At 38.2% G+C, this 24,389-nt stretch overlaps 1 protein-coding gene across 10 annotated transcripts in view; it reads right to left on the bottom strand.

Annotated features, from left to right (window-relative positions):
* Positions 1–24,389, bottom strand: part of TNRC6A (trinucleotide repeat containing adaptor 6A) — a 97,029-nt gene that overhangs the window by 12,420 nt on the left and 60,220 nt on the right. For 5 of the 10 annotated variants that reach the window (XM_075165608.1, XM_075165600.1, XM_075165601.1 and 2 more), the window contains 9 exons: positions 24,093–24,114; positions 15,506–15,841; positions 11,234–11,281; positions 3,912–6,500; positions 2,923–3,087; positions 2,569–2,744; positions 2,301–2,381; positions 1,805–1,856; positions 218–360 (listed from right to left, as the gene is read on the bottom strand). In XM_075165608.1, coding sequence (XP_075021709.1) covers positions 218–360; positions 1,805–1,856; positions 2,301–2,381; positions 2,569–2,744; positions 2,923–3,087; positions 3,912–6,500; positions 11,234–11,281; positions 15,506–15,841; positions 24,093–24,114 — 3,612 coding nt within the window. The remainder of the gene's footprint in view (positions 1–217; positions 361–1,804; positions 1,857–2,300; positions 2,382–2,568; positions 2,745–2,922; positions 3,088–3,911; positions 6,501–11,233; positions 11,282–15,505; positions 15,842–24,092; positions 24,115–24,389) is intronic. The other 5 variants (XM_075165603.1, XM_075165610.1, XM_075165606.1 and 2 more) reach the window with 4 other exon arrangements.

The raw sequence follows: 24,389 nt of genomic DNA, 5'->3' as shown, positions 1-24,389 counted from the left end.
AGATCAGGTTAGTCATTTGCACTGCAAATGGGCTACAGAAAGTGCTTAGTATTACATATCAGTAAGTTAAAAAGAACAAAACTTATCTCATGGATTAACAAGAAAGCCCTAACTTTCTTCTCCACTAAATGCAGAAAGCTAAGGAGCACACAGGTAACTACTTAGAATGCAGAGTCAAAGAAGTTTAGAAGTGTCCACCAGTAAGACACCTACTAACCTTATCAAAGTAAGGACCGCGATCCATGGAAGACTCTTTGGAAATTTGAGGACGAGAACCAGGGCCTTTTCCAACCACACGATTGTAATCTCCAACACTGAGGCCATGCTTATCCATCTCCATTCGCTTATCTTGCAATAACCCTAAGAAAAGGTGAGAGATGTGACTACAACATTGAATGAAAGATTATTCAGTTTTCCAGACGCACCAGAAACCAGTTTATGTTATGAAGGGCTGAACTAGTATTGCTCTCAAGCTAGATACTAATAAAAGAAAATATCATTTTAGCTTTCAACTCTCCGGGTTTTACTGAAAAGGGAAAGGAAACACTATGAATTGATGGCTACAGACAACTTAAAACTTGGAATCAGCAAAGTGTCAACAGATTTTGCTAGGCTTCACAAAAATACTCTTCTCAGTTTTCTCTTAAAAACAAGAAAGTATAATTCTTTAAACTTGAGCTTCCAGTTGTGAATGCCACTTTTTTTTTTTTAGTAGCAATAAGCATTATCTTGGCTTTGAAGTAGTATCTTTATCACATCCCCTACATTTGTGTAATATTTCAGAGGCCTTTTGAGGCCTTTCCTTTTGAGGGGAAAAAAAACTATTTAGCCAAAAAAAAAAACCAAACCCACACAGAACAACCAAACCTCACAAATTTAAAATATTTGTGTTTATTAAAAGCAAATTTTAAGTTCTCTTTTATCATTAATTCCACTAGGCAAGCTAGAAGATTAAAATATAAGCAGTAGTAAAGGAGTCCATTTAATAATTCACTGCATGCAGTGCAAGAGAATTACTTTCCAAGCAAATGTTTTAAATTCAAATTAAAAAAATTGAAATAATTTAAATGAGGCTTGTCATTAATATTAAAATCTAAAATTCAAAGGACAATTTCTTTACACAATAGACTATGAGTCCAAAAATGAAAATACCCAATTTTAAACTTGAATAAAAAAGTGCAACTACAATAAAAACTACAATGCTACAATTACTTTTAATTAAATATTCTAAAATTATAATATATTGTTATTAATGTATTAAAGAATTATACTATTTTTGATTTGCTAGAGGAATCATAACAGTCAATGGATTCAAATAAAAATAAAACTCCTCACAAGTCATTTTACATTCAGGTTTAAACGTTTCTAAAATAATTGCTCAGTATTAATTTAGTTCTTAGAACTGAAAATGTGCTTCCAAGAATGAACCACAATGAGCGAGTGTGGCATTTGGAACATTTCTGTTTATATTTAGTGAAGGTATCCAGAAGGCAATCTAGATACTTATATTACAAGAAACAAACCCACCACACCCTGAAAACATTCTTTCATGTCAGCTTAATATATATAAGCTTAGCTTGATTTATGGATAATATTACTATAGCAACCAGGTGATTCAGGTGTGTAGCATGACTCACATTCACACATTTTTTTCTCTACAAGGGTATCCCTTTTCTTTAGGGAAACATGTATTTAACTATATTTATTAAATATAGTTTTTAAAAGGTAATTTACAAACTAAATAAACTAAAAGAGAGACTGGAAAGGAAAGCAATAAAAGCCAGCTAGGTGGTTCTATTTTTACCTCCAGACATGTCCATCTTATTGCTCTGTATGGTTTCTTCTGGTGATTCTCTCTGAAGTAATAAAATGAATCATAATTATTTAATCATAATATCTTTAAAAGCTAAAACAAAGAGATTCACATACATGATTTCAATTCAAACCTGCAAGAAAAAAAATCAAGACAAATCAGATGCTATTTTAAAGCATCTTCTCCCTTTAGTTGTTACCCAATTGAAAACAGGTATCTTCACCAAAACACCTATGTAACATTAAGTAAAACAACAGATTACTGGATGAATACCTGGGTGGTGTTTACAAAAACACTTTTTATCAATAAATAGGTCTTTTTGTAATGATGATGCAAAGAAAAGGGATGGGTGACAGAGAAGAGACAAACAGAAGTAAAAAGAAAAATACTATGAAAATGAACACAAGGCAATTAAGCATTTTAATCTTTGTGCATTGTAACTAGCACTCTAAGAAGGCGGTAAAGCCAAGTAAAGGTAAATACTTACTGAAAAACTGAGATTTGTGAATTGCTTAATGAATGGATTGATCCATGTTTCATCTTGCTTATTTCCACCTTTCATTATTCCCTTAAAAACAGAAAGGAATTCCTGTGATGCTCAGATGATGTTTACTGCCTACTGCTTAAATTACATCATAAAAGGTTATGAATGAAGATTAAAGCTTAATGGCACTCCACTCAGCGCAGCAATCCGTTCTGACTTGGCTTTTAGAAATGACAACAGTGCAAAAACTTTGACTCAACCTCCTCATTACCTTTGTGGGCATTTTTTTCATATATGGTGGCCAATTTAAAGATGGGTTAGCTTCTTGTGAAGAACTGCTGTTCCACATTCCAATCTCTACATCCTCCTCTTCCTCCCAGCTGGTCTGACGACTGCCTGTCAATGGCATATCATCTCCACACCAACTATCTTGCATAGATTTAGGCCCTGGTTGCGAAAAAAATCCAGCACATTAACATTTCAGTAGCAGCTGACTGCCCTTAACACAGAAGTTAGCTTCATGTTTACTTCAAGACAAAAAAGCCCTCAAAAATGTAAAGCTTCTATAGAGGTATTTCACTGTCCTCAAATACCTTCATTCAATGATGACGCAGAAAGCACTCACCAGGTTTATTTGAAGCCTGTTGACTAAGAGAAGCGTTTCCCCAGCCAGAGGTGCCTGCTGCATCGCTGATGGGTTCTCCCCAGCTAGTACCAGTATCCATGGGTTTACCCCACGCTGAAGTTCCATTATCTACAGTAGTGGCTGGAGTAGAAGGCTCTCCCCAACCTTTTTAAAGCAGTATGAGTTATTGGCATGCTTTTAAACAGGACTTAAAAAGCTATCTAAAAAGACTCAAGTGTTTTGTCTTTTCTAGATCCATAACACACATTAAGAAGCATATTAGTACACATTTACATTGTGTATGAAGGTAATTATTACAACTGTAAACTGTTCCATAAAAAAAAAAAATCACAAAAGTACAAATTTCATATGTGAAGAATTACATTTTGATAATTAGAAATTTCTAAGATATTAAGTTCCTAAGAGCTCATTATATTTAAGCTACTCCTCTTTGCAGTTGAAAAAAAGACAGAGCACAAAATACTTCCATAAACACCACGCAAGCTCATCTGCAAGCATCATTATTCACTGCTCCCAAAACAACAAGATCAGAAAGTCTGATCTTGAATCCATATAAAACCATCACCCTTCATTCTGTCCTGTAGCAGCTCATGCTTTTTCGGGGGTGGGGGGGGGCTTTTTGGCAACATTAAGTTTTAACTGGTTTAGAATCAAATGAAGAAAATCACTTTTGTTCCTCAGATACATTTTAAGTATTTTCTCTGTGTTCCCACACCCCAGAATTCAAGTAGAGCTGCCTAGTCTTTATTACTCAAGCTATTTAAAAGTAGAACAGATCTTCCAATCTGTATAAAAATATCAAACATCTATGAGCACTGCTGTTACTTTTTTTGTATAAATAAAAATGGTACATCATTGGCACCTTTCCCTTTCCACTTTAAAACTAAAATATTGTTATATGAAGCAAGAACAGAAGAATTGTTTTACAATTAACAGAAAACACAAATTTGCGTAAAACCAAGTCTTACCAGAACCCGAACTGCTCTCCTTGCTAGACATGGCACTTGAAGACAGTAGCTGCTGATGTACCTGTGCTTGCTGGTCTGAACTGCTGCTACTGTTTGGGACATTTTTATTCCACATATTCACATTTTTGTAGTTGTATTTGCTTGGATCACCCCAAGCAGAAGTTCCATCATCAATTTCCATTTTGCGGCGTATTGATTCAGGAGATGGCTCCTCCCAGCCAGTGGGTTCTTCCTCCTTTGCTGGTGCCGGCATCGGTCCACCCAGCCAGCCTGACCCTGGGGGTTTGCTTGTGGCAGATGGTGCTCCCCAAGAGCCAACATCTTGTTTGTTCCATTCTGGAGAGTTGATTGGCTTTGATGAATCCCCCCAACCTTGAGGCTGATTGGATTTAGGAGGGTCTCCCCAGCCTTGGTTCTGATTAGACTTTGCAGGCTCATCCCATCCCGAAGAATTATTTGGGTTTGTATTATTACCTCCCCAAGTAACAGAATTTGATTTACCTGGCTCATTCCAACCAGACACTGATCTGTCACTGTCGCTACCTCCTGAACTGGATTTCTTAGCCTCACCCCAATGGTTACTTCTTGAATTTTCCCCCCAGCTGTCACCGGCAGAAACTGCCCAACCCTGGCTGGCCTTTTGTCCATCTACCCATCCCTGTTTGATCTTCTGTGCGTCATTCCAAGATGACTTTTCCTCTTTGCCACTTCCCCAAGATTGATTGCTCTTGACCACTACTGTAGCAGCAGAATCTTCTTCCCACCCCCCTTGGCTGTTTGACCCTTTGGAGTCTCCCCACCTTGTAGCAGACTTTGGATCTCCCCACCCTGATACAGATGAGGTATCATTATTATTAGGGCTAGGTCTATCCACACATCCCCCTGAGCTGGAAGTCTGTGTCACAGAGCCTCCCCAGGCCTCTGTCCCATTGTCAGTTTTTCTTTCACCCCTTGGTGATGTTTCGGTATCCCAGGCAGTGTTCTGTTTGATTGGAGTCTGTCCCCAACCAGAGTTGGAAAGGACACGTGGATCTAAGTCAGTTCTGTTCACTATACTTTGGAGTAATGCGTGCTGGTCAACTTTCCTTCTCTCTCGATTCTGTCCTTCTGTAGTTACTCTGTCTTCATGACATCCAGTGCTCTCCGAACTACCTTCACTGTCCCCCGTACCTGTTTTGGCCCATGCGCTGTTCTGCTCAGCTATCTGAGAAGCAGCAGAACTCTGGCTGTTAAGGTCATCCTCCTCAGTAGATTTCCATCCATTTGTGAACTTCCTGCTGTTTCCATTCACACTTTCATTGGAATGCTGATTACTAGGCAGTTTACTCCATTCCCCATTTGAAATGTTAGTGCCAGTGTTTTGTGCAGGGTTGCCCCATCCTCTTCTACTCCCGCCAGCACTTGCACCGTTTCCACTTCCCCATGGCATACTCTGGGAGTTGACTGTCCCTGCCTCCCATACCCCTCCTCCTTTATTCCCATTGATTTGAAAGTTAGTGCTGCCAGGCCCGCTAATGCCTGGCTGCATTAGAGTTGCATTCACAGTGTCACCATTAGCTTGGCTGTTTGCGCCTGAACATTTGTCTCCAGAGTAATTAGAACCATAGGCACCCCATGTAGTACCATAAGATCCACCATTTTTCGTCTCACCATTGCTAAGATGAGAAATGGAAGTGCCATTTGTAACTGGAGAGGCCTGAATCTGAGAATGATTCATTGTGCTCACACGCCAGGCCCCATGCCCTGTATTATTAGGCAGTTCGTTAATCTGCACTGAACCAGCAGAGTTTGGTAAACTAGAGGTCATAAAGTTAGTAGTGTTATTTGGTCCATTCATTTCAGTGTTAAGGTTTTGAGGTTGCCCACTGAATGAAATCTTCCTTGTACCATTTACTTCAGAATCACAATTTTCCTGAAGGCTTCCCCAGGAACCATGGGCTGAACCACCCACTTTAGAGTTAATACTCTGACTATTAGATATCTGACCTATGGTACTGCACTGAATATTTGTGCCAGGATTACCACTCCCTACAGACCCTTTCAGGGCATGTCCATTGTTCTCCAATACAGGCCAGGCACCATGGTTGCCATTTGAATTCAAAGTGCTTGGATTTAACCCTCCATTTGATGAAGAGTTTATGGTGCCCCAAGCATTCATTCTATTGTTGCTACTTTCAGATTTGCTGTCAGGAGCATCCACAGAAACTTGACATGTGCTTATTATGGTTCCATGGGATAAACCCCACGGCCCATTAATACTTCCATTGCCCACATTATTGCTGTTGCTACCAACCACAAACTTATTTTGAGAACCATGTCCAATGCCATTTCGAATGCCATCATTTTCACCACCTGTGCTCCCTGAAGCCATTATAACAAGGTTTCTCTCTGACCCAGAGCTAGAGGCAGAGTCAGTGTCCATACATTCTGATGTCAACTCTGGGTCACTGCCAGTGATTGATGGCCATGCTTCTTTGTCAGAGCCGTCTACAATAACTTTATCCCAGTTTGTGCTGGAGTCACTATTTGAAGAGACTGGTCCCCAGTGAGAATTTTCATAGTGGGATCCTAGACCACTGTGGTTCAGATCTAAAGAGGAGAAGGGAAGTCCAAGAGCATTATTATAAATTTAGTATTACTACTTCATTAAACAGAAGAGGGGAAAAAAATAATGTATAAAGATACTAAGCCAAGGATTTTTCTTAACACTACAGTCACTGAAGATGTCAGAGAAAGCTTTCGAGTACAGCTGTTCAGAACACTGCTACACACATAACCTAGAACACTTCTCACCAGCATGCAAAGTTGCACTCTCACAAAAAGCAGAGAAATAGTTTTTTTAAGAAAATACTCTATATCACCATATACAAAGTATTTTGTAAGAACATAAACATATCAAAAACTCAAATACTATATAAAATCAAAGACATTCTGAAAGGCAGAAATCTAAACAGGATATTAAACTGACTTAGTAGAACCAATTGCTATGTGACAATAGCCAGAGAAACACACACCCTCCCACCCCCATTAAAAGATATTCTGTAAGATTTCTTAAGTCCAAGTTATTTAAGGTACTTTCTTTTATACAATTGGACACAAAAACCCCCAAGACCAACCTAAAGTTCTGCCGCTGCAGAAGTACAAATTAAACACAGTAGCTGAACTCATACTTCTCATTTTCATTTATGTAAGAACTACTGTTTCTTTTTCAATAAAAAAGCTGATCTTGTCTGGGAATCAAGAAGACATACATCCTAATTAACTTAGAGACTTTTCATGGTTAAATACATGCACCATGGAGTATTTGCTATAAAATAAGTGGTATCAATTTTCATCTCATCTGTCTAAAGCTTTACTGCAGAGACATCCCCCACCCCCCCTGCAACTGTTAAAATATAGTCAGACCGGTGCCCCAGAAGATGAAACTATGAAAAGTGTGAAGCATGTGAAAAATAGTAAGGAAGTTGGCAACAGAACATAAGTGCATAATGTCAGTGAAGTTTTTTACTTAGTATTTGCCTGAACTAAAAAAAAAAAACAAAAAACATACTAGTGTACGCTCAATTGCTGTATATGCAGCAAACTATGCTTCTCTGCCCGTTAAAAGAGTCAGGTTTTTAAAAAAAGAAACTGTCAACTTTTCTTAGCGTTGTTCCCTTTGTTGCCTTTACTTAGAATATTCAAAATGTATGTACCTAAAGATAAGAGGAAAAAGTTTTATAGCTCCTGCTCAATCTTAATGGATTTTTACGGCACATACCTCACATCTGACTAGAAAAAGGTACAGCCGCTTTGCCTGAATACCTTCATGAAATTGTACCTGTTCATGGTAACAGACAGGGCTAATAGTAACAAAATGCTACAATTATAAATCCTTATTTTTCTCAAAAACTACTTCAAGAACATTTAAGGACTGGCTACTTTAAAAATGTCACAGTAACTTATCAGCCTCTTGTGTTTCCAAGAAATACATGTTAACTGTGAAATCTGAAGCTGCCAGTCTCACCAGCTTCTCCCTTCTGCTACAAGGAATGCCAATTCTGCACCAGCACCCAAGCACCAAACTCTGATGCCCACCAATCCCTGCCTACAGCTCAGTAACAAGTAACTGAGTTGCAACTACTCTATTAAAAACATTAGTCAAATTTGCCACCTACTTAAGGAGGTTAAAACATATACAAGACAACTTTTGGCAAGAGCTCAGCTCTCAGATGCAGGGATCATTCGGCGGGAGCCTGTTCTTAGTGCTCCAACTCAACCACAAAAAGGGTTGATGTGGTTTATCGTGTGTAAGCATGATTGACCAATATGAAGAGAAGCACAGCTGATGTAGTTTTAAGAGACCTTGTTTCAGTGCTTGCATCTCTCAAAGGGAATGTGAGAATGCCATGACAAGCAGAAAATCCCACATTTTTAAATCAGAGTAACAAATTTTAAATACCACATTATTTGAATTTATGATCTTGATGATCTATAAGGAAACAGGAAGGAACAAATTATAAAAAGCTTACATTTAAGTTACTATGGGCAGTTTACTGAGTATTACACTGATGTGCAACAAGTTTTGGTCTATTTTTAATAAATTTTTAATCAATATCAACATTATTCATCCTACAGTGAAAAAGAATCTCGTCAAAAGACCCTGCCTCCAAGAGTACGTGGCTCGGAGCAGCACAGAGCCAGGATCACCCAGGGCTCCTCCAGCAACCAGAAGGAAGCTTGAGAGCATCGAAGCAATCGGATAAGCTTCACATAGGAATTACAACATGAGAAACAAGGATGCTGGCACAGCAATTTGGAACAGGGAGTAGTGGAAAAAGACCTGTGGCAGGTAGAAATAGCGCTGCAATAGTTAGAAGTGCCTGGCAGCTCCACAGTCTTGAAGAAGAGAATGGCACAGCATCCTTGGGAGAACTAGAAGACATTTGTTCAGCTGACCATATCCCAGAACTGCTTATTAATGCAGTTAGTAGAAAAACCACTGTAGTATCCGAGCAATTGTGCAACAAACCCCAAGATTTCAAATGTCACACTGGTATTTTAAAAAAAGACATTTAATCTATATTAAAAGACTAATCAAAGTTAAGAGTTGTCTGCACTCTCAAGAACAAGAGAATCAACAGCACCAAAAGCTGCCCTAACAAAACAAAATCTTGATTACATAAACATCATCCCAATAACAGGATCAATTTTAAAAACAACACGAAAGTATACAGATGGCAAACAGCCTGAATTCAGAGTGGAGAAAGAGATACAAGCCAGAGTGAAATGGTAAACAAACCCTAATTTGCACAACAATAGAATACATAAAAAGAAAACTTGTATTTGTTAAAATTCTGTTACAATAATTACAACTGTGATACACAGTTTGTAACGAGCCAATACACAAACAGCATATAATGATTCCTTTCCAGTCATCCAGAACTTTATCCCAATAGATACAAAACTACCTTGATTAACAGTCTTTTTCTGGACATAAATGTGCATTAGTGATTTCTAGTATGAGCCACTGTTCTGGAATATTCCTATCTGAATCTCTACAACCCACGAACTTCTGAGATTAAGTATACAAATGCTGAATAAGCAAGGTATTATCTCAAATTTTTCGTATCTGGCAGATACCACAAAACCACCCTCAAAATCAAAAAGTTACAGCTGACAACATACTACATTTGGTGCACAATTTGGGTTTTCTCCCCACAACTATTCAGAAGCTGCAATTGAACTTTTGCTGCTTAAATCCTGGACAAGAAAATATTTACACAAACCTGAGTTTCTTAAAATTCAGTAGACTGCTAAGATTTTTTCAATAATTTGTAATTTAATAATATAATGCTTTCTAGCTATGAGTTACCCCTGCAGGAAATGTTTGCAGGAAAATGTATGTATTTTCTAAAGTAGTTTGTTTTAAAGTACCATCACATGGTCTAAACTAAATGGTAGGATTAAGAAGTGTAAATTAGGAAATATCTGAATCTTGCTCCCTCTGTCTCCTTTTCCAGTTCCAGTACATACTGGTACCCACAGACTGTCAATACTATACCTTCCCAATTATTGTACCTTTGGTCCTTAAGAAAAAAATGCATTTTAGTAAACAAGCTAGAAAGCACTTTTATTACAAAATTACAAAACCAGAAAAATAAAACCTGTTTGTTAACATCACATATCTGTTTCTCTGTGGTAGAGAAAGAGAAAAAGGTCTTGAAGTCTGTTTGTGTCTTCTTAAAGTATTCCAACCCAAGAATTAGTAGATATAGCTGTTTGCTTCTGCAATAGTTTCCTAACTGTTAATGCAGGACAGGAAAGCTGCCAGGACACGGGTACACGGTCCCTCTGCGCCTAACCCAGCACTCTGGCGGCTCTCCTAAAAGGGACCGTCCTGCACACTCCCCCTCCTCTCTCCCAGCAGGGGCTCCGGCCCTGACTTGTGCTGGACCCAACACCCCTGCAGCACTGCGGTGAGCCAGGACAGCTGAGCCACGGAAAGAGATGAACCCTCAGGTTAGCTTTCCATCGCATGATGGAGCTGCGCTGTCTCGTTAAGTGGCCAAATTCAACACACGGGAAGAGAGGGGAAGGAAGTGGAGAGGAGGATTAACATCACCCCCTTCAGAGCAGTCTTCAAGGTAAACAGAAGAGATACAACGTGAAACGTTCTCCTAAGCACTGTGCCCACAGCAGCCTGACGGGTACATGGCACAGCCAGAAAGAGAGCCAGTACAAACCATCCTACAGCACTACCTGCGTTACTCCAGAGCATTTCATACGGCACGTCCCCAAGTCCTCACACAGCACATTCGCTCCAAAATATTACTTAAAAATAAACAGCAAGTGTTCTTCACAATCATATCCAGTACACAACATACACAGCTGTAGGCCTCCATGTATATGCTACCCCAACATAAACTCAGCATTCAAAATAGAAAGGTCCCAGATGTGACTTCCTCCACAGTGCTGTGAAATGCCTCCGATATATTGCACAGATTATTCCATTTAATACCACAAAGAGGCAATCTAATATGTAAGCATGAAGGTAAAAAGACAACACTTAGTATTTTAAAGCTAAGGTGCCACATAGTTGAAACATCTGTTTTGGTATGAATTCTGATGTTATTTTAGAAAATTAAAAATGTTTAACCAAATTAGTATGTAATGGCACACAGAAAGTATACTTAAGTCAGTCATTCACACAGCACATGCTATTGAAAAGCATAAGCCAAAGAATAAAAAATTTAAAAAAAAAATTCAGACAAAATTGTGTGAAACATGTAACTACTACAAATACACATAGTGCAAAAAAAGGTGAGATTTAAATAGCTAACCTGACTGGTTAGGGGAGTGGCTCACCAAGTCCCGAATGGGAGGCATGCCTACAAAAACAAAAGCAAGAAAATTACAGAAGTGTTACTTAAGTAAACTAGCCCTTTGAGAACAGTCCCCGAACCACTCATTACTTTAAAACCATTTATTAGCACCCTTTTTTCAGGAAAGGTTTCTCTTAAGAGCCATCTCAATCTTACTGACTGTGTGACAAGCAAGTTCTGAATTGCCTCACCCACAGCGCTGACCACACCGCAGGGAAGAGATACACTGATAGCAAATCCAGCTTTCTACATGTAGCATTTAGATTTAATTAGTAGCAATTTTGCTGCTTTTACTAAATATTTCCATTACTAGTTAGTTATTACACATTTGACATTTAATTAACCAATTTAACATGTCCTTAATTTTAAAAGTTTGATTTATATAAAAAAGAGGAAGAATTTATAGTCATTGAAACCAAAACCACTTAATTTTTGACTGTATTAACTTAGAATTTCAGAGGTCAGCCCTGAAACTTAAGCAAGTTCGTATCGCTTCTTTGAATTGCATACCTTCTCCACCTGAAAGTCACTATTTTGCTACCTGATTTAGCAAACAGAAATAATTAAGTACAGTCCAACTCTGATTTAACCTAAGCGTGCGCATAACAAACTTTCATTTACCACTCTTTCATAGCTCCTTCCTCCTAAGTGTCCTACAGGCAGTGTACAAAATCAAATGTTTCAAATTAACCAGTTTTACAGTTGGAGATCATAACTGTTAAGGCAACGTTTCCTAAATTAAGTCAACCTCCATCACTACTAACTGCAAATCCCAACTGCTCACTTCTTCCCTGACTCCTACAATAACCGAGAAAAAACCCTCAAGTTACAGGGAGAATCTTTTGTTTCCGAAGGCTCTGGCTGTAACATAATTCTGCAGCTCCTCTGCAAGATGCACAAGGATAAAGCGAGACCCACTCGCATCAAAGGAGGCATCCAAGTAACTGGACTAACGCCAGGAGCCTGATGGTGCTCTCCTGTTTTGTTCTGTCCCACAGTTGTAAGCAATTACTGCTGGCAAATACTTTAGTTCACTATATAAATCACTTCATTGTGGAATAACCACTATTCTGATGTGTTACAAAGCACAGAGGCAAACAAACATTCCAAGGCAGCATTCAAGACCTTCCTTTCATGTGAAATTTACACATGGGGGAACATTTCAGTAAAGCAAACTGAATTGGGTATGAAAATGTTCTGATAAAGAGCTACTTATGTAGATTTTTTAAAATAACCATTTTGGTACAAGTCTGTATCTGTTTCAGAGGTACTACACGGCATGAGCTTCGCTTAACGTGTCTTTATTAAAAAGATACGCCAAATGTCCTAAAAACAGCAGAAAAAAAACCCAACCCACAGGACTATCCCTTAAGCTTTACTTCTAAACAAAGCAGGTTAATTTTCAAAAGAGAAGATGATTGTCCATGCAAAACACAAGTAAAGAGGTTTTCTTTTTTGACCATTGATATAATTAAAAAATTCTCCAATACCAAAGACTTAAAAACTTACTGTGGCCAGGGCAATTAAAGGAAGACTTTCAACTTAGCAGTACTTGTGTTCCTACCAAACAGTTATAACCACAGCTGGAACTGGGGAGAGCCTACCCCGGGGTCTGTCAGGGAACGACAGACAAAAAACTGGAGCCATTACCGATTCCAGCAATTTTGGCTTCAACATTTCAAGCTATAGTTTTTTTTTTAGCCCTAAAATACAGATCGATCCCAATATCCATTAAATAATGCTTAAAAAAAAAGTCAAGAACTTCATAGTCTTCAAAGATATTCCGTTAAGGTATCAAATTTGTTAACCCAAATGGCCTGTACATGGATATTCTTTCAATAGGAAGGGATCTACAGGTACGGCAACTTTCATGAGATTTTTAATTTCAGAGATAACAACAAGGAGAGTACCTAGACCTTGCCGTTGGAGGCTAAAAGAGGAACTAGGGAGAGTGAGTGAGTAAGACTGAGACAAGCAAATGACAGTAATATTTCCCTTCAGATGCAAAGGTGTCAAAAGACATTAAGTCACTCTTGCATGTTGCTGGACTATGGCCACCTCCACACTACCTCCCAGGCAAGATTTTGAAATCATTACAAAAACCCAGCACTGAAAAATTATTTTCCTTTACATTATCATCCTACCTACATTTCTCAAAGAACATGATAAAACATCCAAACCAGACATTATCCCTGGTTATATTAGAGGAAAGAGATCTTTCAAGCATGCAGATACATGGCACCAAGAAACGAGACCCTGGCCTCCCAACCCCACTTGTCAGTTCTGACCAGTCTACTTTGCACACACGGGAACGCCCTGAGCACAGCACAGAGTTAACGAAGACTTGACAGAACAGTGACTGACAGGATGCTACAGACAATGTAAACATTTTCTTAAGATGGGAAAGTGATTTGGCCAACCTCTCTCTCCCCTAAAGGCTCTCAGAACCTTTTAGTTACCAGCTGGACATCCAGACATATTATTCTAATAATTAACATATTATTCCAACAACAGAACTACTCCCAGTAAAGCAGTTGCCTCAGACACTCAGTATAGCGTTGTGGCAGCACCGCACAGGGACACGTTGACCCCAGCCTAAAGGTTGTCCAGCCACACCAGCACAAAATCAAGCAAAACTGAGCAAAACTGGGAAGAACGCAATGCACAAATGGGAACCCAACTAATTAAATATTGGGCTGGCATTCACAAAAAGTGAAATGAAGGACAGTATATTCAAAAACCCCTCTGGATACAATTAGGAAGTTTAATAGGTTGTATAAAGACTAATACTTCTTAGATTAGTTTACATGTGAATTTTTATTTAAATCATTATTTGCTACCACACAATTTGACCAGTAAAGGATATACGCTGGAGAAAAAGTTTCACCTTAAAAACAAGCAAGTATATGAAAGGTTACTTTAAGCCTGACTATAGACAGGTACAAAATCAGACAAGTGAAAAAAAAAACGAACTGCTTAAAAATCACTTCTTGGAATGGTAAAAAGTTCTACCAGGACATTACAAAACTAATACTGGAAAGTAATTTCGAAACATTCCTCAAGGGGCACATGGATAAACTGCTTCCAATGTTCTGATTGTTTACTTTCATTTTAAATACTGCTTCTTCAAGATTCAGTAATCAGAACAGCTCAAAATTTAACTAAAACTTGAAATATCAAGGCTATTTTCCAGAAATCTTTTTTGCAACTGAAGGGGCTAGGAGTCACATCCTTTGTAGTGTATAACACAATTTTGAGAAACACTGGGAATTCAGTAAAGTTTCAAAAAGAAACTTCTGTGGGATAGTGCACACCACTGCTAAGTGCATGTCAAAAAATAAATACAAGTATAAAAATAAGAAAGCATTTGTCCAACATATTAAGTGTTGGACATTAATACCAAATTAATGCCAAATCCCTTTAAAAAATCTAGATCCCCACAAAGTAAGTTACTTTTTTCCAGCCAAAAATAGACTGCCCTTATTGTTCCAAAAAATTTCCTGAACTGCATGCTAGTATATTCACTAATTGGCAAATTATGCACACGTAACAGATAAGTTTACTACTCTTAAAAGGTGATTTGAAAAGAATGCATAACAAGCCAAAATAATAAAGGATAACTATACTTAAATACTAATAGTAATAAAGGTAAAAGTTGATCCATTTTATTAGACAACCTAGCTTCAGGTAGATGAACAAAGAAAAACTCTGACCTAAGAATAAAATGCAATTCCGATATTCTAAACAAGTTGTACCCTATCTGTATCTCTAGATATGAAGGAGAGAAGAAAAAAAGAAGTCTTGAGATGCTGTTCAGAACACTCTGGGAACTGTCTGAAAGACCCTTCCTTCTGAGATTTGTGCATCAAAGCTGGATGCAAAAAAGATGCTTCGTACCATGACCACGCTTGGATCAATTATTAGGAAAAAGACTGGAACTTCATAACATAGCAGTGGTCATATTGGCTTCAGCGTCTGTCCAGAAGCAGACATGTCTATTGTACACCACTGGCAACAACGAGCAACTAAGATGTCTTAAGTTTCAGTATGAAACTTGCACAAAGACAGCTGAAACCATCCTGTAATATTAAGCTACGACACAGGAAAATTATCTCATCATGCTACAGCTTACATTTAAAGTTTCAATAATATTAGGTCAAATATTTCACTGATAATTAAAATTAAACTATTCGATTTTAGTTAAAGGAAAACAAGGTACCTCCCCCTCACCTGGCTGTTTTTTGCTGCTGTTCGGCACTTCTCCGTTGGTCACTGGCTGCTTATTTGTGACAGTGCTGCCTCCTGACTGGCCGTTTAATACTTTAGGAGTAGATCCCAGGTTTGCAGCTATAACTGGTAACTGCTGACCTCGTTTCAGAAGCTGTTTCTGTTCCTGGTGTCGAAATCGCGGTGGTACTTCACGAGGAGGGTATCGAGGCAAGGTCTGCTGCTGCTGACTGTTGGCTGTGGCCCGCTTGGCATTATTATTAGTGCTGGTTACTGTGGAAGTGCCGTTAGAGGTGACAGGCTGAGGCTGGCTTACACTTGTCTTTGTTTGTTCTGGCACTACCCCCACCCCCAAAAAAAAGAAAGTTGGACAAAGTTATTCATAAGAACAGCAACTTAAAAAATTGAAGACTAAGTCAATATACTTAGATGTGCTTATATATTACATAATGGCAGCATTTTTTCTGATTCAAGTTGTAACTCATTCCCCATTAAAAGCTCAATTATCCCATAATCACCCAGCTTTAATAGCACAGATCTGGAAGCAGAAATATGCCTTGCTATCACTCCTAACAAAGTTCTCTCATTTAAAGGATGCTACTACTAACAAGTTTTCTATAGCTTTTTCTGACAAATCAGCACTATGCCAGTTTATTCTGGCACTTAAACTTTACTTAAAAAAATTATTTAAGTACTAAAAAAAAAATTTACTCCAATGGGAAACTTAAGCGTTATATATAGAAAAATGTTATAGTCTTGCACAAAAAGAACAAGAGGTGAACAGGACATATAGAACACATTGTTAAGACTTGCCTGCTTTATCAACCCTAACATCCAAAGGGAAATACATTAATATCCTTAAGCCAATCTGTTGCCAGCAGGAAAAGCTAATAGCACAGGTAGCCCCATACACACCTTGGCAGGACTGTGCCGGCATTGATAAAAATGCCAAATGTGCAACTGTAACTCCAAATTATCTTTCAGTCCTGACAGCACAGCCACTTCAAGGCAAGAGGAGGGTCAAATAATTTGCAGAGGTCAACTGTGAGTGAACACACCAAACTCAGATGCTAAATAAAGGGAAAACCGCAACACCCTCAATTTAACTCCTCCACTCCAACCAGTACAAAAGCAAAGGCAGTAAGTACGGGGGTGTTCAGGTGTAGGTAACTGGTTGGTAAACGAGGCTCAACAGATAGGAAGGAATACCGTGAGCTACTGGATGTGTGCTTCCTGGTGCTACTGCCATTCATCCCAACCACTACAACAGGTAAGCTGTACTTCCAATCCCTTACATGACTGATATGCTAATGTACTTTCCAAATTTCTTGGATGAGGTATCCATAAAGCATGTTTACATTTACCGTGGAACTTTCCAAGATACCTCAAGACTCGATCGTGACCTCCCTCAGCACTGACCTGCCTACGTGGTCAAGTCACCATCTCTACTCAGAGCTCCACAAAAGGAAACTGGCAGTTTTCAATTTACTGAAAGCAAAATAATTTAATCTGTGTGGCATCCCTGCTGCTAACAGCAAGGGCACAGCTCGGTAATGCAACTCCTCTGGTGACAAACATTTAAAGAGGTTCCTGCTAGCTACAGGTCACTCCCTCCCCAGCAACACAACCCTTTCTGGGGCCGTACAGCCAACAGAGGGGAAAAGTGACCCAGGCTGAAGTCATCCTCACATTTTTTTCACCGAGATCCTATGAGAGAAGAGTTCAGGACGCAGCTCCATCAAACTGTTCCAACAGCACCGCTAAGGTGGTGGCAGGCTACGGAAGACTCTGCGTGCTAAGAAAGAGGGAAACTGAGGCAGGTACTACCACTTGGGACCAACAAGGGCTCTCGCTCTGCACTGCTGGGTGAGGAGGCACCCGATGACAAATCAGGTTTCAGTTACTGTAAGGCTGTATTTATTTTCAAGAATAGTTTTGTACACTAGCAGCATCTAAAGATACACAACTTGCAGCTTGAGAGCAGCACCCTTAAACCACTTCTCTGCTGTGTTCCATTTAACAATTTCCTGCATGTCAGCAGCAGGAATATTGTTACTACATGACTGAAAATGTAGTTTTCTGGGGCTTTTTGAATTTTTTGGTTTTGTTTAAAGATCATTTTATCATTCACTTTCAGGAACAGATACATGTAATACAAAAAAATAAAAAAGAAAGCAAACTCAAACTCTTGTTTAAAGAATCAATGTGAATACTGTCAATGTTACTTAAGACTGTATTTTTAAATTTCTACTATAATACACAGTTATGTATTTTGAAAAACACAAACATGAAGGCCTTTAGAATAAAATGTCAGTTAAGAATCAGCAGCTGAGTTGGGTTTTAAAGGAATATTGTATTCAGGCTACTTAAGGAAAGTAGAAAAGAAAAATTTTAGGACCTCGTTTCACAGGTGGCCAGATACAGGCCTTTGACAGAAGTCTCAAGGGGAGGGGAGGAGTACCCAGCTTCAGCTGCTCACCAACACGCTCACTCCCCAGCCCCACCATCTCCCCTGCTCTGACACAGCAGTGACCCAGCTCTCTCTATTTCACAGCTGACTGGAGAAGGACAGAATTAAGGAGAGGAATGGCCAAGACATAAGTCAATTTAATGTACAGAGCACGGGGAATAGAAGATATTCAAAAGCTATTAAGATAAATTGGCAAGTTGATAAAAATCACCAACACCATATCAGATTCCATCAAATTAAGTTGTTACCTATATTAAAAAATAGGTAACTCAGACCACATCCCTTGCACAATTTTTTGATGCATACAATGCGACAACAAATTATGATCAAACCTGAATTTCACAAATACAAAGAAGTCTTAAACAAATCTATTTCCATTTATTCCTCTTCAAATTTCCGGGTTTAAAAATAGTTAAAATAACTGAAAATGACTAAGCCTTGGGGGGGAGCCATTTTAGCAAATAGCTAAGAATTTGTCAACAATTTAATGCATAAGCACTTAGCACATTTCTGTGGTCTAGGTACTGCAACAAGCTTTGAAATTTAAAAAAAAAAATTCTTCACATACCACATCTGTGTAACTACTGCCCAAATCTTAACTTTTTGATCTATCAATATGCCTTCTGCTGCAACTGATTCACACTAATTACTCTTTACAGTTTAAAGCATAGTTCAGCCTACACCTGAGGTGTGCTGACAGTGATACGTGGAAAACAACCACTTTTTGCAGCCAGTATATCATTATCAAGCCAACAAAGTAGTCATATAGTAATGGCACCACTTAGGGACAACTACATCCTTCAGCCTTCTGCACACTGTGTTTAGGCTTTTTTTTTTATTGTCAGCTTAAGTGGAAAGTACACCTCGCTTGAAGAGATTTTTAATCCAACATACAACACCCCATAACATGGTCAATGAAAGAGATTCACTTTTTCTACACTACTACTACCATTCACATACAATTGCTCCTCTCAGCTAAAGTAAAATCATTTCTATATGACATTCCATGAGACGTCCAGAGTTGCAGTAGCATGTTTAGGGCAGTACTGCAACGCAGCAAGGTTAATACTTTACTTTCCTAATTAAAGCTACTTTAAGACGAAGTGCATATTACTACCTGCAAGTCCACAGAATTCTGTTACCAAATCACTTTCAACGATAAAAGAGAGCAACTAATAAACAAGCTACTTTCTGCCAAGCCAGCCCCTAAGCTATGACATGAACAAGACTTTACAGTCAGTTTAAGAAAATTTTATTTGTCATATATTCTATGCATTCATTTCCTTAGCAAATATGGTAATTCTTTCTACTATGATCAGCAAACTAAATAGAAATCTTACCAGATAACAGGGTAATATGCAGAGTTTACATTCGCATGTTAATTTCAAACTGAAATTAATCAGAAGTGCAACAGAATTCCCTTGCCTTCGCTTCCCTGAGTACCACAGAGTAAGTTTTAAGCTATACAATTTATCCTGTACAACATTTTCTGGTCCTCAACTTCTCAGAAGACTAAATAATACATTAATATTCCAATATGGCTACTATAAATTCCAACACCCCTTAATCATTATCTTAGTATTTTAACTTGTTATAAACAAGTTGCTTGTTTAATAAAAGTTTGTCCTGCACACCAGTATTTTATTTTGAATCATATTAAGGCAGAAAGATAATATTAACAGACTTACAGTCTATCACAGTTAATTTACTTGACTAGTAATAGCAACTTTACAGAAATGAGTATTAAAAATGACATATTTTCATAAAGAACAAACCTGCTGAAAACCCACCAAGCAGGGGATGGTGAAGTTACAGTTTACAGAGAGATTCCAAAGAAAGACGCTTCCAACTTGTGTTGCTTTCCCACTCTGCAGATTTCATTAGAAAATGGAGGAGAAGCATGGTGTCATTTTACTGCTCCAGGAGTGCTGCCTGCCAACTCCTCCTGGAGTAGGGGCCCAGTGACTTAAACTCCCCCTCCAATAAAAAAAATGGCAGCTGTTTGAATAACTTTAATGCAGATGGAAAAGTTTCTCACTCGCACAGAATCAGCATACAAAGATCAAATCGTCTACTAAACCACACAAAGAACAGCACCAAGCTGTCATTTAAATGTTTCTTCTTGCTGCTGTTGAAGCTGACCTCTTAAAAATGTATTGTAATGCTCTCTCCCTGCGTGTCATGCCCCAAAGAGTTGTCAGTGCTGGAATGCTGAAGGGCAAACAGAGGAAGTCTGGCTTTCAAGCTGACACACGTAAGATGTAGTGCTAGAATTTTCGTTGTGGAAAAATGGCCGCAGCTGTAAGCTCAGCTAGCTGATCTGGAAAATATCTAACTGTTTGCCAATTCATTAACCCCTGAAGATCCGCACAAAGGTAAGTTGTATGCCACTGCTACGGGTAATTTTAATAGCAAGCATTTCTTATTCTGTTCATTTTTGCTATTCGCTTTCAAGATTTAAAAGCTAACATAACAGTTTTTCCAATCAGGAAAAGCATAGTTAGGCAAGTGAAAAAGAAACCCGACAAAAAACAGAAGAGTTAGTGTATTCGGGCAATTTTGCTTCACAGAGAAGAAAATGAATAAGAAGTTTCCAAGGTGGGAAATATGAGTCAAAGATTTCAAATCCACACCCAGCTATTTTTAAAAGCACTTTCCGTTTCAGTGGTTGATTCAAAGTTTATTCTGTTCTGCAATAAAAGTAGTACTTTATGCCTCTGCCTTCTACAAAGCAGGGGAATTTAGAACTGAAGATTGACAGACGTTTTCAGCTCTAGCTTGTACTGTTTCACAAAGCACAAATGCATTCAGAACAACTAACCACAACGCTGGCATCAACATAAACATACTGTTCAAAGTTTCTACATTACTTCACCAGGGTATTATGTACACACATTAAAGTGCACACAAAAAGATATTTCGTCTCGTAATGAAATCTCATTCTGCAGAAGTACACCATGATTACTGAAGTGAACGTATACAACAAAACTCAAACATTCTTCTGCAATAGCGTTTACTTTAGTGCTTGGCTTATCACTAGCTACTCGTGGCCACAGTGCAGTTTCCAGAGTTCTGTTTTAGGAGAAATTTAGGGTAAATGGATTGATTTGTCTGTCTTTAATAGTACTGACATTAAACACAACAAAAATACATATTTTGCCAAGCTAGAAGGAATACCACAACCATTGACAATTCTACAGTATCAACAAATAAGGACTTTCAAATGATACTTATTTTTTCCTAAAATACCTGGTACAAGAGCACTTGGAGGGCACTTGTCGATGTATGAATTTGTTATGTTAGCTGCTGCACAAACAGAGAAGCCTTCCACTTAGCAACTAAATAATACATTCATCTCTAACTCCTATGAACTGCCTCTTCCCTCTTTTAATAAAACCAGATGTATAAAACTAAACACATTAGAATATTTGAAATCCACAGGAATGACATACATGCATTTTTAATGACAATACTACAGTATTAAAACGCTACTTGTACCAGAAACACTTATATTAGCATCATCTTCATTACTTCCACTTCCAATCCTGAACAGGAAAAAAAAAAATCAGCACTATTAACTTCCTCGGAAGGTAGTCTTGCAATTTTTACATGAACACCATAGCTACTTCAGCTGGTACAACAACAGTTTCTACCTTAGCTAAAACAACATTTTGGAGCCATCCAAACTACGCTTAAAAACAAGAAATAACCTCCCTACCCACCCCTACCACTTAACCAGCTACTTTTCTGAAAGAAGGAAGATAATTCTAAATTATTTAGAGATCCTATGCTCTTGTATTTTATCTTCAGCTCATGCACAGAATAAATTATTTAAGACATTAACACGATGGAAACTTGAAAACTAATGAAACATTAATTTGCATCCTGAATACAAGTAGGCAAAACTGTTGAAACAATGAAAGCTACGTTCAACATAAGCAATGAATTTTGTTCCTATAGAAACTTGCAAAAAGTTGCATATCTGAATCCCATAATGTCTGTACTTCTTCAGAAGGACTGCCAGCTTGCGTTTCTTTGACAACTCTAAATTCCTGCTAAACTTCCTGAAATACCCTTTTAATAATAAAGTAACATTAAAGTTGGAACTTAATACTTCCATCAGTAAACATTAGGCCTCCAAGGAGAAAATTAAAAAAAAAAGAAAAAAAAATTTACTCTGTCCTTCAAAAGAATTTTTTTTCAATTTGAAGATTACCATCAGGTAGCCTACTGAGCAGAATTACTGCCCTCCTGTCTTCACGCTATTTTTAGCCATTTGCTTTTGCAGCCTCATCCCTGATGTGACACATGGATGCCAGTGCAGCATAATTACATAGGTCAAACGTTCATTCAAAATGGACGTTATTATTTACAGCAAAGTATTTTACCATTTTCCTTCTTCACTATCTTTTCAGATATATTTTATTACTTCAGCATAAACCAAAACACTTTCACAACTCTTTAAATCTGGTCTATTATCTTAGAAGCCTTATAGCAGGAATATACAGAAGAAAACAAATGCTTAGTCTGTACTTCAAATGCAATTCCATGCACTGCTTGAAAAAGGGTGCTCTAAAAAACAAGTGAAGAGTATTTATTAATTACAATACTCTTCCAGCACTTTCATTAAGTATGCAGTCCTGCACCTAAAGACAAACATAGAATTCCCAACTGATTTCAGTGACCAGAGCCAGGCTGGAGGGGCCAGGACCTATAGCCAGTTCCATGAAACCCACAGGACAGTTCCACATACAGAACGTAAGCTTCCACTACCGACATCGGCTGCAGGAACGTGCACTAACACTCCTGCAGCCACCATGCTCTGGCAGCTCCCTCTGCCTCAAGCGATCAATAGTCCAAACCAAAACATCAGCTTCCTCAAAGCGGCACGTAGGAGACTTCCCCAAGACAGAACCCAGGCTGCCCTCGTTCCCTGCACAGAGCATCGTCACACGCTGAGAACCTACTGGTCATACTCAATCTTTCTTTTTTTTTTTTACCTTTGAAACTCACATACTAAAGTACAAATTGCACTTAAATAAACCAGACGTAAACGTGTCTCCTGATACCGGTAATTGGTACTGCAGTCCTCTGCAGGAGAATTGGCACATTTTTTATGTGGGGAACCTGCCTCCTCCATTTCAACCACATGCGAACGAGGATGCTTCTTCAAATGCACACCTCAGTAATGGACACTTTCGTTTGTTTCTTTGCCTCTTCAAGCGCAGTATGTCCTTTACCATTTTACTACCTTCATGCCAGAACAGCACTTCAAACACTTTTTGATTTTTCCAACAGTAATTGCATCTCTGCTAAGCAGGGCTTCTGAGCTCCTGTTTCTACCACTGCTCAAGTAAGTATTAAATTAAACCCAATGTTCCCAGAAAACGGGGATTCAGCAAGCACTCCACATGATCACTTATGCAATTATTATCCACTTCCCAACTAACAGGTTATGAGCTAGAATTAAAAAGAAAGTGAAAAGAATCTTTTTTTCCCCTTTATAGAAGCTGCTTGGAATGGAGATCTGTATAAAACCCACAAACATTCAGAACAATTGCAGTGTTCCCAGCCTGCCACGGAACATCAAAATTACAGCTTTCAGATACTGTCATCTTGATCATTTCGTCAGGATGAACTCTCCACATGCAATAGTTAGTTAAAACTAGACATATCAATTACTTGTCTATCAAGCATTCCCAACCCCAGTTGCACTTAGATTATTCGGAAATTAAGCTTCAAACAGATCCATTATGTGGATCTATATATACACATGGTCATATGTGAAGTGTTAGAGTGTTTCTGCACTTTTCAAACAAAGCAAAAAGGGGAAGGAAAAAAGCAAATAAGGAAAAGAACTCAAGGTATTATGTATATGCCTGGTGCTGTATAAGTAATTACGAACAGAAAATAGGAAGAACAGAAGATTCCAATCCCTGGAATAAACCCTTAGCCATTACTCTTCTAGTCTTTTGTGGTCACGGTTTGAAAAAGTGCAACTGAAGTTTCAAGGATCCCACCTTTTAGTTTGAGAAGAGCTTTCAGGTGACCCATTTGATTCAACATATTTAAAAATGCAGAAATTATATACAGAATAGAAATAACTCTAAAGTAACTTACCTTTGATTTTTTGTTCAATGGCCTAGAACAAGAAAAAGAAATGTCAGTGATTTATGCAGATAAAACAAAAACCACATGTGCACATGCCACTTCATAAAGCAACATTAGCTTTTGACTTTCCTCTTTTAAAATGTTTTAAAGTTATTTAATTATCTGCTTCAGAAGTGTCTTTCTAACCAATCCATGCCTATTATTCCTTATGCCTAGAAAGCTGTTTAAATGTTATAGAAGACAAAATTAATTTGAAAGATAGATAACTACATGAAACAGACTGAATTAAACTTGCAAATTAAGATG

The sequence above is a fragment of the Calonectris borealis genome, chromosome 16, assembly GCF_964195595.1.
Source record: "Calonectris borealis chromosome 16, bCalBor7.hap1.2, whole genome shotgun sequence".
In the NCBI taxonomy this organism is placed as follows: domain Eukaryota; kingdom Metazoa; phylum Chordata; class Aves; order Procellariiformes; family Procellariidae; genus Calonectris; species Calonectris borealis.
This window is presented reverse-complemented; position numbering and strand designations above follow the sequence as displayed.